At 36.1% G+C, this 17,137-nt stretch overlaps 1 protein-coding gene across 1 annotated transcript in view; it reads left to right on the top strand.

The window, feature by feature from the left end:
* The window catches only part of ZPBP (zona pellucida binding protein), a 135,065-nt gene that overhangs the window by 57,786 nt on the left and 60,142 nt on the right, over positions 1–17,137 (top strand). The window contains exon 6 of the mRNA XM_068973374.1: positions 3,102–3,178. Within this exon, the coding sequence (XP_068829475.1) occupies positions 3,102–3,178 (77 nt within the window). The remainder of the gene's footprint in view (positions 1–3,101; positions 3,179–17,137) is intronic.

A 17,137-nucleotide genomic window follows, 5' to 3' on the forward strand; every position in this document is an offset into this window, starting at 1 on the left:
CTGCAGCTTTGTAATGAACTATGAAAATCAGGAATTATGATTTCTAGCTTTAGTCTTCTTCAGGAGTTTTGGCTATATGAAGTCCCCTGTGATTCCACATGAATTTTAAATTGGAGTTTTCTGTTTGTGGAAAAAATGTAGTTGGGATTTTGATATTGATTGCATTGAGTCTATAGATTTTGTCTGGTATTGACATTTTAGCAATATTATATTTTCCAATCTATGAACGTTGGATGCATTTGTATTTACTTATATCTTCTTTCACTTTTAATGATGCTTTGTAGTTTTCATGATATAAGTCTTTCATCCCATTGGTTTAGTTAATTCCTAAGTATTTTATTTTATTCTTTTTGATGCTATAATAGTGATTCCATTTGTAATAACACCAAACAGGTATTCACTGTAGTGTATAGAAATTCATCTTATTTGCATGTTGACTTGTATCGTGCAACTTTGCTCCATTTATTTATTACTTCTTACAGTTTTATTTTTGGAAACTTTAAATGTCTACATATGAGATCATGTCATCTGTGAATAGAAATAATTTTCCTACCTCTTTCCCAATTTGGATACTTCTTATTTTGTTTTCTTGCCACAATACACTGTAATTTTCATTACTGTCTTGAGATATAATTGCTTGTTCCTCAATGTAGAGGTGAAGTTTTTAGTCTTTTGCTCATCAACATGATGTTTGCTATGGATTTTCATATATGGTTTTATTATGCTCTGTTATTTTCCTCCTATTCCTATATTTTTTAGCCTTTTTCTTCATGAAATTGTATTGATCTTTATAAAATGCCTTTCCTGCGTCAAATGAGATGTTCCTATGGGTTTTTCCCCTTCACTCTTCATGTGGTATATAACAATGATTAATTTTTTTTATGTTGACCTGTTCTTGAATTCTGGCAATAAATCCAGCGTACTCCTGGTATATAATCCTGTTAATAAGCACCTGAATTCGATTTGTTAGTCTTCTGTCGAGTCTTGCATCAGTGTTAATTAGGATTATGATCTGTGGTTTTCTGTTCTTACAGTGTCTTTGTCTGGCTTTTATGTTCAGGTAATGCTGGCTTTTAAAGATGAATTTAGAAGTATTATCTCCTCTTCAACTTTTTAGAAATGTTTGAGAAGACTGGTATCAATTCTTCTTCTGACTGTTAGAATCCACCACTACAGTCATCCAATTTGGGGTTATTACTGTGTTATTAATAACCTCTATTTCCTCAGTTATCTTCTTTCTGACTCTTCTATCCATTATTATGAGATATTGAAGTCTCCAAATAATATTGTAGATGTGTGCATTTCTCTTTTGAATTCTGTTAATTTTTACTTCAAAAATTTTCATGGTCTGGTTTATATGTAAGTGTTTATAATTGTTACATATTCTTGCTATGTTAAACCTTTTATTAATATATAGTATCTTAATTTGTCTCTTATACTCTTTCTTGATTTTAAGTCTATTCTATTTCTCATGAGTATAGCAACTCTTAAGTGAGACATTATATAGTTGGATTATGTTTTTTATTCTTTCTTAAATCTTAATCATTTGGTTTGAGAATTTAACCCATTTACTTTTAAATTGATTATTGATAATGCAGGATTTACCTATGCCATTTTGTTACTTTCTTTTTGCTTTTGTTTTTCATTTCCTTCATTATAGTCTTTTTTGTCTAGTTGACTTTTTGTAGTTAAATGTGAAATCTTTCTCATTTCTTTTTGTGTATATTTTGTAGTTTTTTTCCTTTGTTATTCTGTGGGAATTACATTTAACATTCCTAATTTTATAACACTCTAGTATGAATTACACAAACTTAGCTTCTATACTATATGTGAAAAATCTCCCTTAAGAGTTCTTATCCCGCTCTTTTCAGTTGTTGATGACATAGAATTACTATTTTATAAACTGTGTGCCCCTAAATATAAATTAATAATTATTTTAAATGAATTAGGCTCTCAAATTATATAAAACAAAAGGTGGAGTTACAAACAGAAGTTACAATAATACTAGCTTTTAGACTATTATTTTGTTTAGTATATTAGACTCTTAAATCATATATATAAAATCACTGTTACAGTCCAATCTGAATCCAGTAATAGTAGCTTTTATTCCTGTCCATGTATTTACCTTTGTCAAGGTCTTTATTTCTCTTCACATAGCTTCCTGTTACTATCTAGTGTTTTTTCATTTCACCTTAGGACTTTCCTGAGCGGTTCTTGCTGGCAAGTCTAGTGGTCACAAACTCCCTCAGCTTGTGTTATTTAAGAAAGTTTTAATTTCTCTCTCACTCTTGAAGGGCAGTTTTGTAGGCTATAGAATTCTTTCCTTGCTCTTTCTTTTCTTGTATTTATCACCCTACAACACAAAATGTTTCTCTAATGATTATTGCTTATTGTTTGTATGTATCATTGTTTATTCTAATTTTATGGATTAGAATCTAATTTCCAAAATTCAGGGAGTTTGTAGATTTTGATCACTTATATATTTGAGGCTCCTAGACTAACTCTTAGTAAGTGATAGACTCTTGATAACTACATAATGAATAAATAGGTACACGAATGCACTCATTTATGAACATATTCATTTTAGTTACCATAGCTACTACTGTAGTTCAGCTTCTTTCATTTTCTAGTATTATAATGATATATCTCTTTGTGGATATTAAGAATTGAGTCAGTCAGATGATATACACAATATTACAAGGGTAGAATTAGTAGACTATTGAATGAATAAATACATTTATACATACATATATCCACATATATGGTACAAAAGGTAAAATAAATACATGTATATATTATATGGTACAAAAGATAAAATAATTTCATTGTCAAAAATTGTATGAAATGTATTGCCAAATACTATCAAATTAGTTGATTAATTCTTAAGTTTACTGCAATGCTGAGGTTTTCCTGACTTACATAAAACACATTATTACCTTAGATTTTTAGTTAAAAAGAGTGATTCAACATTTGGAAAATTGCTTTAGTTTTTAGTGGAATAGAAATATTAGATACATGGCCTGTTTTATATTTCAAAAGCCAATATAAATATTGTAATATAGTACTTTAGAACCATAATAAAATATAATTTATTTTCTCAGTTTCATCTCTAGACACTGAAAAAGGACCCAAGCCATGTGCAGACCATAGTTGTGAATCTTCCAAAAGACTATCTAAGGTATGTTATATGAGGTGAGAAAAAAGAGAACATGTTCAGTGTGTAAGTAAGCATCTTAGCTATTTATAAAACACATCACCACTACCCTCAAAACACACTCTTAGGGAATTCAACAATAAAAATAAAACTTCATTAAATAACATCAAATAATAAATAAGAATTTAGTAGAATTAATGTTTTTAAGAAATGCTTTGAAATTTAGCATTTTTAACTGATTATATTAGGAAATTGGATTTTCCATTTATATGGTCTTATTTGCTATTGCAAATTAATTTATAACTAATAATCAGATAGAATTATCTCCATGTCACTATTATTCATCCTAAATAATAAATTTGATCTATTCTGTTTGTTAACTGTTTTCATATTGCTCTGTACCCAGCATATTGTATCTATGCTTAGGATGAAAATTACACTGTAATTCCCAGCAGCAGTTTAGTTTCTCTTTTATGTTATACTTAACATATTATTTATGCTCAGTAAATTTATGGCAGATTTTCCTACTTCAAACTACTCTTCAATGATCCTGAAACTGAAAGTGTTCCTCTCAGTCATGTTCCTCTCTTTGCAACCCTATGGACTGTAGCCTGCCAGGCCCCACTGTCCATGGAATTCTCCAGGCAAGAATACTGGAGTGGGTACCCATTCCCTTCTCTAGGAGACCTTCCCAACCCCAGGATTGAACCAAGGTCTCAGTACATTGCAGGCGGATTCTTTACCACTAGTGCCACCTGGGAATCACAATGACCCTGAACACTTTATTTAAAATAATATTTTAAAATATTTTGGATATAAAATAATTTATATTATGATAATTGTGACAGTTTCCTATGAAAATCATAGGTAATGCATATTTCATAGGTCTATATTTATAATGTTTACCCATTGAAATTGACAGGAGAATGATTTCTTAAATTAGTACTCACTAAGCCCCCTGAAGGGCTTCTCTGGTGGCTCAGATGGTAAAGAATCTACCTGCAATGCAAGAGACCTAGATTCAGTCCCTGGGTCAGGAAAATCCCCTGGAGAAGGAAATGGCCACCCACTCCAGTATTCTTGCCTGGAAAATTCCACGGTCAGAGGAGCCTTGCAAGCTACAGTCCATGGGGTTGCAAAGAGTCAGACACAATTGAGCAACTAAGTAACTTAGCCTCCTAAAAGACAGCTTCAGTTCAGTTCATTTCAGTTCACTCACTCACTCGTGTCCAACTCTTTGAGACCCCATGAACTGCAGCACACCAGGCCTCCCTGTCCATCACCAACTCCCGGAGTTCACTCAAACTTATCTCATCCTCTGTCATCCCCTTCTCCTCCTGCCCCCAATCCCTCACAGCATCAGAGTCTTTTCCAATGAGCCGACTCTTCGCATGAGGTGGCCAGAGTACTGGAGTTTCAGCTTTAGCTTCATTCCTTCCAAAGAACACCCAGGACTGATCTCCTTTAGAATGGACTGGTTGGATGTCCTTGCAGTCTAAGGGACTCTCAAGAGTCTTCTCCAACACCACAGTTCAAAAGCGTCAATTCTTCGGTGCTCAGCTTTCTTCATAGTCCAACTCTCACATCCATACATGACTACTGGAAAAACCATAGCCTTGACTAGATGGACCTTTGTTGGCAAAGTAATGTCTCTGCTTTTGAATATGCTGTCTAAGTTGGTCATAACTTTCCTTCCAAGGAGTAAGTGTCTTTTAATTTCATGGCTGCAATCACCATCTGCAGTGATTTTGGAGCCCCCAAAAATAAAGTCTGATACTGTTTCCACTGTTTCCCCATCTATTTGCCATGAAGTGATGGGACTGGATGCCATGATCTTTGTTTTCTGAATGTTGAGCTTTAAGCCAACATTTTCACTCTCCTCTTTCACTTTCATCAAGAGGCTTTTGAGTTCCTCTTCACTTTCTGCCACAAGGGTGGTGTCATCTGCATATCTGAGGTTACTGATATTTCTCCCGGCAATCTTGATTCCAGCTTGTGTTTCTTCCAGCCCAGCATTTCTCATGATGTACTCTGCATAGAAGTTAAATAAGCAGGGTGACAATATACAGCCTTGATGTACTCCCTTTCCTATTTGGAACCAGTCTGTTGTTCCACCTCCAGTTCTAACTGTTGCTTCCTGACCTGCGCACAGGTTTCTCAAGAGGCAGGTCAGGTGGTCTGGTATTCCCATCTCTTTCAGAATTTTCCACAGTTTACTGTGATTCACACAAGTCATAGTCAAGAAAGCAGAAATAGATGTTTTTCTGGAACTCTCTTGCTTTTTCAATGATCCAGTGAATGTTGGCAATTTGATCTCTGGTTCTTCTGCCTTTTCTAAAACCAGCTTGAACAGCTGGAAGTTCACAGTTCACATATTGCTGAAGCCTGGCTTGGAGAATTTTGAGCATTACTTTACTAGTGTGTGAGATGAGTGCTGTTGCAGCCGCTGGGCTCGTGGTTGTCATTGCTAAGGCCAATATCAAACTTTTTTTCTCAGTATTTTCTTAGATATTTTAGTTTCATGCCTTACATTTAAATCTTTAGTATATTTGAATTTATTTTTGTGAAAGGTGTAAGATAAAGATCTACTTTTGTTCTTCATCTGGAAAAATTATTTGCCCAGCACCATTTATTGAAGAGACTATTCTTATAACATTGTACATTCTTGACTCTGGCTCTCTGTATAAGATCAGTTGACAATATATGTGGGTTTATTTCTGAATACTCTATTCTGTTTCATTGATCAGTATGTCTGTTTTTATGCCAGTATCATATTGTTTTGGTCAATATAGCTTTGTAAAGTAATTTGAAATCAGAACATATGATGCTTTCAGCTTTATTTATCTTACTCAAAATTGCTTTGACTCTTTGGTGTATTTTGTAGTTCCCGATGAATTTATTTTTGGTGGTGGGGGGGAATGCCTTTGGGATTTGGAAACATTGCATTGAATGTCTATATCCCTTTAGATATTCTGGACATTTTTACAATATTCTTCCATCTTAAGGTAGGGTGTCTTTCAATTTATTTATTGAAAAAAAATTTCTCTCATCAGTGTTTTATAGTTTTTGATGTACAAGTCTCTCATCTTTGTACTTTGTATTATTTATAAGTATATTATTTTTTTCTTGGTATTCATGTAAATGTTATTATTTTCTTGATTTCCTTTTTAGATAGTTTCTTGCTTATGTATAGAAATGCAGCTTTTCTTCTGTTGATTTTATATCATGCAGCTTTTACTGAATTTGCTAATTCTAAGATTCTTTTGTGGAGTCCTTAGAGTTTCTTGCATATATGAACATGTCATCTGCAAACAGAGAAGATTTTACTTCTTCCTGTCAGATTTAGATGCCTCTTATTTGTTTTTCTTTTCTAATTGTTCTCCTTAGGAATTTCAGTACTCTGAAGTTAAAGTGGCAAGCTGGGTATCCTTTCTTTGTCCTGCCCTTAGACAAAAAACTCAGTTTTTCACTTTTGAATACGATGCTAACTGTGGAATTTTTGTATATGAACTTAATTACAGTGTTGTGTTTAAGTAAGTTCCTAATAGTCCTACTTTACTAAGAAATTTCTTTATGAATGGATGTGAAATCATGCTTTTCTACATCTATTGTGATAATACATGATTTCTATTTTTCATTCTGTTAATGCCTGATTTGTGTATGTTGAAAGATCCTTGCATCACAGGGATATATCTCACTTGGTCATGGTATATGATCCTTTTAATATGTTGTTGAATTTGATTTTCTAGTGTTTAGTTGAGGATTCTTATATCTGTGTTAATCAGGAATATTATAATTTTTTGTTAAATTTTGGTGTCTTTGGTTTTGGTATCAGAGTGGTACTGGCCTCACAAAACGTGTTTGGAAGTGTTCACTCTTCCATTTTTTGTATGAAATTTAAGCAGTTTTGATATTAATTCTTTAAATATTTGGTATAATTCATGTATCAGACATCTGGTCCTGGAGTTCTTTAGCTAGTTGGTTTTTGATAACTGGTTCAGTCTTCTTGTTATTGATCTGTTTGTCTTTTTTGTTTTTTAAAATTTTTAATTCAGTCTCTGTATTTTGTATGTTTATAGGAATTTGCTATATATTCTAACTTAGTCAGTTTATTGGCATATAGTTTTTCATAATAGTCCTTTATCACCTTTTATCTTTCTGTGGTATCAGTTGTAATATATCCCCTTACATTTCTGATTTTATTTATTCAAGTGTTCTCTTTTTTGTTGTTGTTAGTCTTGATAATTATTTGTCTTTTTAGATTATTTTTTAAAAAACAGCTCTTGGTTTCCTCATTGTTCTATTGTTTTTCTCTTTTATAGTTTATTTCTTCCCTAGTATTGTTTATTTATTCATTTATTTATTCTAACTTTGAGTTTCATTTGTCTTTCTTTTTCTGGTTTGTTCAGATATAAAGTTAGGTTGTTTATTTGATATTTTTCTTTTTTTTCTAATGTAGGCTTTTATTGTTGTTAATGTACCTTGTAATATTGCTTTTTCTGCATCTTATAAATTTTAGTATTTTGTGTTTTGTTTACATTTGTTTCATGATATTTTCTTATTTGCCTTCTTTGACCCAGTGGTTCCAGGATGTGTTAAATTCCACATATTTGTAAATTGTTTCATTTTCCTTCTGTTATTGATTTCTAGGTTCATTTCATTGTGGTTGAAAGATAATACTTCGTTTGAGTTTAGTATTTTCCATATTCATAATGACATGCTTTGCAATCCATCTTGTAGAATGTTTGTATGCTCTTGAGAAGAATACATATTCTTCTGCTGACATTGGAACATTCTCTGGAGCATTCTGTGTATCTTAAGTTCATTTGGAACATTCTGTGTATCTGTTAAGTTCACGTGATCTGTTGTATTGTTCAAGCCTGATGGTTCTTTAGTGATTTGCTCTCTGAATATTCTGTTGGTTATTCAAATTGGAGTATTGAAGTCTATTATTATTTTATTGATGTCTATTCTTGCTTTCAGATCTGTCAGTAATTGCTTTATACACTTATTTAAATGCATTGGGTGTTTATATACACCCAGTGAGAACATGAGAAATGCTGGGCTGGAAGAAGCACAAGCTGGAATCAAGATTGCCGGGAGAAATATCAGTAACCTCAGATATGCAGATGACACCACCCTTATGGCAGAAAGTGAAGAGGAACTCAAAAGCCTCTTGATGAAAGTGAAAGAGGAGAGTGAAAAAGTTGGCTTAAAGCTCAACATTCAGAAAACAAAGATCATGGCATCCGGTCCCATCACTTCATGGCAAATAGATGGGGAAACAGTGGAAACAGTATCAGACTTTATTTTTCTGGGCTCCAAAATCACTGCAGATGGTGATTGCAGCCATGAAATTAAAAGACACTTACTCCTTGGAAGGAAAGTTATGACCAACCTAGACAGCATATCAAAAGCAGAGACATTACTTTGCCAACAAAGGTCCATCTAGTCAAGGCTATGGTTTTTCCAGTAGTCATGTATGGATGTGAGAGTTGGACTATGAAGAAAGCTGAGCACCGAAGAATTGACGCTTTTGAACTATGGTGTTGGAGAAGACTCTTGAGAGTCCCTTAGACTGCAAGGACATCCAACCAGTCCATTCTAAAGGAAATCAGTCCTGGGTGTTCTTTGGAAGGAATGATGCTAAAGCTGAAACTCCAGTACTTTGGCCACCTCATGCGAAGAGTCAGCTCATTGGAAAAGACTCTGATGCTGTGAGGGATTGGGGGCAGGAGGAGAAGGGGACGACAGAGGATGAGATAAGTTTGAGTGAACTCCGGGAGTTGGTGATGGACAGGGAGGCCTGGTGTGGTGTGATTCATGGAGTCGCAAAGAGTCGGACATGACTAAGCAACTGAACTGAACTGAACTGAAACACCCAGTGCATTTAAATCAGGATATCATTTTCCATGTTTCACTTTCAGCCTCTCAGTGAAGTGTAGTTAACTCTAAAGTTAACCTCTGTAGACAGTATGTAGTTGGATCATCTTGTTTTATCCATTAAGCTATGGTAGAGAGTTTAATCAGTTTATGTTTATGATTATTATTGATAGGTTAGGGCCTACAATTGTCATTTTGTTAATTATTTTCTGTATATTTTGTAGTTATTTTGTTCCTTTCTTCCAATGTTGCTGTCTTTCTTTGTTATTTGATGCTTTTTTTTTTTTGCATTGATACACTTTGATTCCTTTCTTTTTTTTAAAGATATTTTCTCTGTGGTTACCATCAAGCTTATATATAAATATTTTAGTTATAATAGTCTATTTTAAGCTGATAACTTCAATTGCATACAAAAGTCTGTATTTATACTCATCCTTGACCTGGTATGTTACTGATGTCACAATTTGCATCTTTTATATTGTGCATGTAAGTACAGATTTTTATACTAATGTTTTTTATACTTTTTTCTCTCTATTATTATACTTTTTTCTCTTTATTATTATACTTTTTTCTCTAACTTTTGTACTGGTTTTAAATGTGATATATGTGTCATCTGTATAGTATTAAATTATTCTGTATATGCTGTGAGGTTTATACTTTTTTATGTTGCTTTAAAATGCTCTTTCAATTTGCTTGTTGGACTCTCTATCACTTCTTATAAGGCAGTGCACTCACCAGGGCAGAGCAATGAGATACTCAGACTTCTAGTGGTATTAAACTCTTTCATTAAACTTTGTTCATCAAGAAAATTCTACATGTCTCCTTTATATTATATACTTTTATAGATATATGGTTTTGCAGATATAAGCTTGTATATATAGCTCGGACTTCTAGTGCTGTTAAACGCTTTCAGGTTTATTTGTCTAGGAAATTCTTTATGTTTCCTTCATTTAAAATATAGTTTTACAGATATATACACTTTTACAGATACATATATATATATATACACATATGTATATGTATATGTAAGTGTATATATATATGTATATATATACACTTTTACAAATATATATATATATACATATACATATATATACACACATATGTATATGTATATATATATGTATACACACAGCTTCTTCATCTTTGGCTGCAGTAGAATCAATCTGATTTTGGTGCTGACCATTTGGTGATGTCCACATGTAGAGTCATCTCTTGTGTGGTTGGAAAAGTTTGTTTGCTATGACCAGTGTGTTCTCTTGACAAAACTCTGTTAGCCTTACCCTGCTTCATTTTGTAATCCAAGGCCAAACTTACCTGTTACTTTTAAGTATCTCTTGACTTCTTACTTTTGCATTCCAATCCCTTATGATGAAAAGGGCATCTTTTTCTGGTGTTACCTCTGGAAGGTCTTGTAAGTCTTCATAGAACTGTTCAACTTCAACTTCTTTAGCATTAGTGGTTGGGGCACAGACTTGGATTACTGTTATGTTGAATGGTTTGCCTTGGAAATGAATCAAGATCATTCTGTCATATTTGAGATTGCACCCAAGTTACTGCATTTTGAATTCTTTTGTTGACAGTGAGGCTACTCCATTTCTTCTAAAAAATTCTTGCCTGTAGAAGTAGATACAACAGAAATCTGAATTAAATTCACCCATTCATGTCCATTTTAGTTCACTGATTCCTTAGATGTCAGTGTTCACATTTGCTATCTCCTGTTTGACCGTGTCCAGTTTATCTTGATTCATGGACCTAATGTTCCAGGTTCCTATGCAGTATTATACAGCATTGGACTTTGCTTTCACCACTAGGCACATCCACAGGTGAGTATAATTTCTGCTTTTGTCCAGCCACTTCATTATTTCTGGAGCTATTAGTAATTGCCCCCAACTCTTCTCAGGTAGCGCATTAGGGGGCTACTCCCTAATGGGCGATTCACCTGTCATATCTTTTTGCCTTTCCATACTGTTCATGGGGTTCTCACAGCAAGAACCCTGGAGTGGTTTGCAATTTTCTCCTCCAGAGGAACACATTTTGTCAGAACTCTTCACTGTGAACTGTCTTCTTGGGCAGCTCTGCGTGGTTTGGCTCGTGGCTTCGTTGAGTTACGCATGCTCCTTCGCCATGACAGATCATGAGCTCCTTATTGCAAAATTCAGGCTTAAATTAAAGAAAATAGGGAAATCCACTAGGCCATTCAGGTATGACCTAAGTCATATCCCTTATGATTAGACAGTGGAGTTGAATAGATTCAAGAGATTAGATCTGGTAGACAAAGTGCCTGAAGAACTATGGACAGAAGTTTGTAATATTGTACAGGAGGCAATGATCAAAACCATCCCAAAGAAAAAAAAATGCAAGAAGGTAAAGTGGTTGTCTGAGGAGGCTTTACAAATAGCTGAGGAAAGAAGAGAAGCGAAAGGCAAAGTTAAGGGAGAGGTGCACCCAACTGAATACACAGTTCCAGAGAATAGCAAAGAGAAATAAGACCTTCTTACATGAACAATGCAGAGAATAGAATGGGAAAGACTAACAATCTCTTCAAGAAGATTGGAGATATCAAGGGAACATTTCATCCAAGAATGGACGTAATAAGGGACAGGAATGGTAAGTACCTAACAGAAGCAGAAGAGATTAAGCAGAGGTGGCATTGTTGGTGGAAATGTAATTGATACAACCACTGCGGAAAACAGTATGGAGATTCCTTAAAAAGCTAGGAATAAAAACTACCATATGACCCGAGAATCCCAGTACTGGGCATATACCCTGAGAAAACCAAATTGAAAACGACACATGTACCCCAATGTTCATTGCAGCACTGTTTACAATAGCTAGCACATGGACACATTCTAAATGTCCATCAGCAGGTGAACAGATAAAGAAGCTGTGGTACATATATATAAGCAACTATTACTCAGTCTTAAAAAGGAATGCATTTGAGTCAGTGCTGATGAGGTGGATGAACCTAGAGCCTATTATACAGTGAACTAAGTCAGAAAGAAAAACAAGTATCATGTATTACTGCATATATATGGAATCTAGAAAGATATTGCTGATGAACCTAGTTGCAGGGCAGCAATGGTGATGCATATATAGAGAACAAACATGGACAACGGGGGTCAGGGATGAGGGAAGGAGAGAATGGGACAAATGGACAGAGTAGCATGGAGATGTATACACTACCATATGTGAAATAGACAGCCAGTGGGAATTTGCCTTATGATTCAGGGAACTGAAACTGGGACTTGGTGACAACCTAGAGAGGTGGGATGGGGTGGGATGAAGGAAGGAGGTTCAAAAGGGAGTGGACATACGTATACCTATGGCTGATTCATCTTGATCTCTGGTGGAAATCAATACAATATTGTAAAGCAATTATCCTCCAGTTAAAAATAAATTTTTTACAAAGAGAAAAAACATCTAGTTGAAATTGAGATGTTTTTATGTATAAAATATAGAATTTCAGAGATTTACTGTAAAAATAAAGATGCAAATTATATCAATAATTTTCATTGATTTCATGTTATGATGTATGTTGATATACTGGATTAAATGTATTCCTAAAATAAACTAATTTCACCTGTTTAAAAAAAAAAAAAAGAGGTAGCAAGAATACACAGAACTATACAAAAATGGTCTTAATGACCCAGATAACCATCACTCACTTAAAGCCAGACATCCTGAAGTATGAAATAAAGTAGGTCTTAGGAAGCATTACTACAGCAAAGCTAGTGGAGGTGATGGAATTCTGGCCGAACTATTTCTAATCCTAAAAGAGGATGCTGTGAAAGTGCTATACTCAGTATACAAGCAAATTTGTAAAACTCAACAGAGGCCACAGGACTGGAAAAGGTCAGTTTTCATTTCAGTCCCAAAGAAAGACAATGCAAAAGAGGGTTCAGACTACCAACAGTTACACTCATTTCACATGCTAGTAAAGTTGTCCTCAAAATCCTTCAAGCTAGGCTTCAGCAGTACATGAAACAGAAACTTCCAGATGTACAAACTGGGTTAAGGAAAGAGGAACAGCAGATCAAATTGCCAACATTTGTTGGATCATAGAGAAAGCAAGGGAATTCCTGCATCTGCTTCTGCTTCATTGACTGTGTTAAAGCCTTTGACTGTGTGAATCACAGCAAGCTGTGGAAAATGGTTAAAGCAATGGGAATACAAGACCACCTTACTTGTCTCCTGAGAAACCTATATGAGGGTCAAGAAACAACAGTTAGAACTGCACATGGAACCGCAAACTGGTTCAAAATTAGGGAAGGAGTAGTTCAGTTCATTTGCTCAGTCATGTCCGACTCTTTGTGACCCCGTGAATTGCAGCATGCCAGGCTTCCCTGTCCATCACCAACTCCTGGAGTTTACCCAAACTCATGTCCATCGAGTCAGTGATGCCATCCAGCCATCTTATCCTCTGTCGTCCCCTTCTCTTCCTTCCCCTAATCCCTCCCAGCATCAAGGTCTTTTCCAATGAGTCAACCCTTCTCATGAGGTGGGCAAAGTATTGGAGTTTCAGCTTCAGACCATATCTTCCAGTGAACTCCCAGGACTGATCTCCTTTAGGAGATCTCTGGTTCCTCTGCCTTTTCTAAAACTGGCTTGAACATCTGGAAGCCTGGCTTGGAGAATTTTGAGCATTACTTTATTAGCATGTGAGATGAGTGCAATTGTGCAGTAGTTTGAGCATTCTTTGGCATTGCCTTTCCAGTCCTGTGGCCACTGCTGAGTTTTCCAAATTTGCTGGCATATTGAGTGTAGCACTTTCATAGCATCATCTTTCAGGATTTGAAATAGTTCAACTGGGATTCCATCACCTCCACTAGCTTTGTTCATAGTGATGCTTTCTAAGGCCCAATTGACTTCACATTCCAGGATGTCTGGCTCTAGGTGAGTGATCACATCATTGTGATTATCTGGGTCATGAAGATCTTTTTTGTACAGTTCTTCTGTGTATTCTTGCCACCTCCTCTTAATATCTTCTGCTTCTGTTAGGTCCATACCATTTCTGTCCTTTATTGAGCCCATCTTTGCATGAAATGTTCCCTTGGTATCTCTAATTTTCTTGAAGGGATCTCTAGTCTTTCCCATTCTGTTCTTTTCCTCTATTTCTTTGCATTGATCTTTGAGGAAGGCTTTTTTATCTCTCCTTGCTATTCTTTGGAACTCTGCATTCAAATGGGAATATCTTTCCTTTTCTCCTTGGCTTTTTGCTTCTCTTTTCACAGCTATTTGTAAGCCCTCCTCAGACAGCCATTTTGCTTTTTTGCATTTCTTTTCCATGGGGATGGCCTTGATCCCTTTCTCCTGTACAATGTCACGAATCTCCATCCATAGTACATCAGGCACTCTATCACATCTAGTCCCTTAAATCTGTTTCTCACTTTCATTGTATAATCATAAGGGATTTGATTATATAGTCATACTTTGATTATTCATGGTCTAGTAGTTTTCTCTACTTTCTTCAATTTAAGTCTGAATTTGGCAGTAAGGAGTTCATGATCGGAGCCACAGTCAGCTCCTGGTCTTGTTTTTGCTGACTGTATAAAGCTTCTTCATCTTTGGCTGCAAAGAATATCAGTCTGATTTCGATGTAGAGTATCTGGTGATGTCCATGCGTAGAGTCTTCTCTTGGGTTGTTGGAAGAGGGTGTTTGCTATGACGAGTGCATTCTCTTGGCAAAACTCTATTAGCCTTTGCCCTGCTTCATTCTGTATTCCAAGGCCGAATTTGCCTGTTAGTCCAGGTGTTTCTTTACTTCCTACTTTTGCATTCCAGCCCCCTATAATGAAAAGGACATCATTTTTGGATGTTAGTTCTACAAGGTCTTGTAGGTCTTCATAGAACTGTTCAGCTTCAGCTTCTCAGCGTTACTAGTAGGGGCATAGGCTTGGATCACTGTGATATTAAGTGGTTTGCCTTGGAGACAGAGATCATTCTGTCATTTTTGAGATTGCATCCAAGTACTACATTTTGGACTCTTGCTGACCATGATGGCTACTCCATTTCTTCTAAGGGATTCCTGCCCACAGTAGTAGATATAATGGTCAACTGAGTTAAATTCACCCATTCCATTCCATTTTAGTTCGCTGATTCCTAGAATGTCAACGTTCACCCTTGCCATCTCTTGTTCGACCACTTCCAATTTGCCTTAGATTCATGGACCTGACATTCCAGGTTCCTATGCAGTATTGCTCTTTACAGCACTGGACCTTGCTTCTGTCACCAGTCACATCCACAACTGTGTATTGTTTTTGCTTTGGCTCCATCCCTTCATTCTTTCTGTAGTTATTTCTCCACTGATCTTCAGTAGCTTATTGGGCACTTACTGACCTGGTGAGTTCCTCTTTCAGTATCCTATCATTTTGCCTTTTCATACTGTTCATGGGGTTCTCAAGGCAAGAATACTGAAGTGGTTTGCATTCCCTTCCCCATTGGACCACATTCTGTCAGACCTCTCCACCATGACTCGTCCATCTTGGGTGGCCCCACATGGCATGGCTTAGTTTCACTGAGTTAGACAAGGCTGTGGTCCATGTGATCAGATTGGCTAGTTTTCTATGATTGTGGTTTCAGTGTGTCTGCCCTCTGATGCCCTTTCTTAGCAGCTACTGTCTTACTTGGGTTTCTCTTGGACGTGGGGTATTTCTTCACGGCTGCTCCAGAAAAGTGCAGCTGCTGCTGCTTGCCTTGGATGACTTGCCCCTCCTGACCTTGAACGTTGAGTAGCTCCTCTCGGCCCTCCTGCGCCTGCACAGCTGGCGCTCCTTTGCTGTGGGGTAGCTTGTCTCAGCTTCCGCCTCTGACCTCAGACGTGGGGAGCGGGAAGGAGGGAAGGAGTAAGACAAGGCTATATATTGTCACCCTGCTTATTTAACGTCTATGCAGAGTACATCATGCAAAATGCTGGGCTGAATGAATCACAAGCTAGAATAAAGATTGCTTGCAGAAATTTCAACAGCCTCAGATGTGCAGATAGTTCCACTCTAATGGTAGAAAGTAAAGAGGAGCTGAAGAGCTTTTTGATGAAAATGAAAAAGGAGAGTGAAAAAGCTGGCTTAAAACTCAGCATTCAAAAAACTAAAGTCATGGCATCCTGTCCCATTACTTCATGGCAAATAGATGGGGAAGAAATTGAAACGGTGACAGATTTTATTTTCTTGGGCTCCAAAATCACTGCTGATGGTGACTGCAGCCATGATATTAAAAGACCCTTGCTCCTTAGAAGAAATGCTATGACAAACCTAGACAGTGTATTAAAAAGCAGAGACATCACTTTGCTAATGAAGTTCCACATAGTCAAAGCTATTTATTTTCCAGTAGTCATGTATGGACATTAAAGTTAGACCATAAAGAAAGCTGAGGGCCAGAGAATTGGTACTTTCAAGTTGTGATACCAGAGAGGAATTCTGAGAGTCCCTTGGACTGAAAGTATGTCAAGCCAGTAAATCCTAAAGGAAATCAACCCTAAATATTCGTTGAAAAGACTGATGTGAAGCTCCATTACTTTGGTAACCTGATACAAGAGCCGACCCATTGGAAAAGACCCTCATACTGGGAAAGATAGAGGGCAGAAGGATAAAGGGGCAGCAGCAGATGAGATGTGTAGACAGCATCATGGACTCAATGAACATGGTGTTGAGCAAACTCTGGCAGTTGGTGAAGTACATAGGGTTGCAAAGAAAGGGCCACGACCTAGCGACTGAACAGCAACAGAACAGTCGATATTTTCGGTTCATAGCCTTGTTTCCGCAGTTTGACTGTATCACCATATACTCTCCTGACCTAAAAGGTTTGTGCCAGGATATCCTCTGATAGTATTATTTGAGGAGGAAAATGTCCCTTTTATTTGATGAATTTCTTTTCTCTAGCTTCTTTCTTGTTAATGTTAATAACATTGTTTCTTGGTATAGTTTTCTTTAGGACAACATATTTGTTTTTATCTGAGGTTTATAAATCTGAATGTCCATTCCCTCTGCAGATTTCTTTGGCATTATTTTTTGAAATAAGCTTACTGGTACTTCCTCTTCTTGAGGGAACTCCCTAGTGCATGTACTGATTTAATGATGATGTCAAGTGAGTTTCATTGGATTT

This window comes from Capricornis sumatraensis, chromosome 5 (assembly GCF_032405125.1).
Source record: "Capricornis sumatraensis isolate serow.1 chromosome 5, serow.2, whole genome shotgun sequence".
Taxonomy (NCBI): Eukaryota; Metazoa; Chordata; class Mammalia; order Artiodactyla; family Bovidae; genus Capricornis; species Capricornis sumatraensis.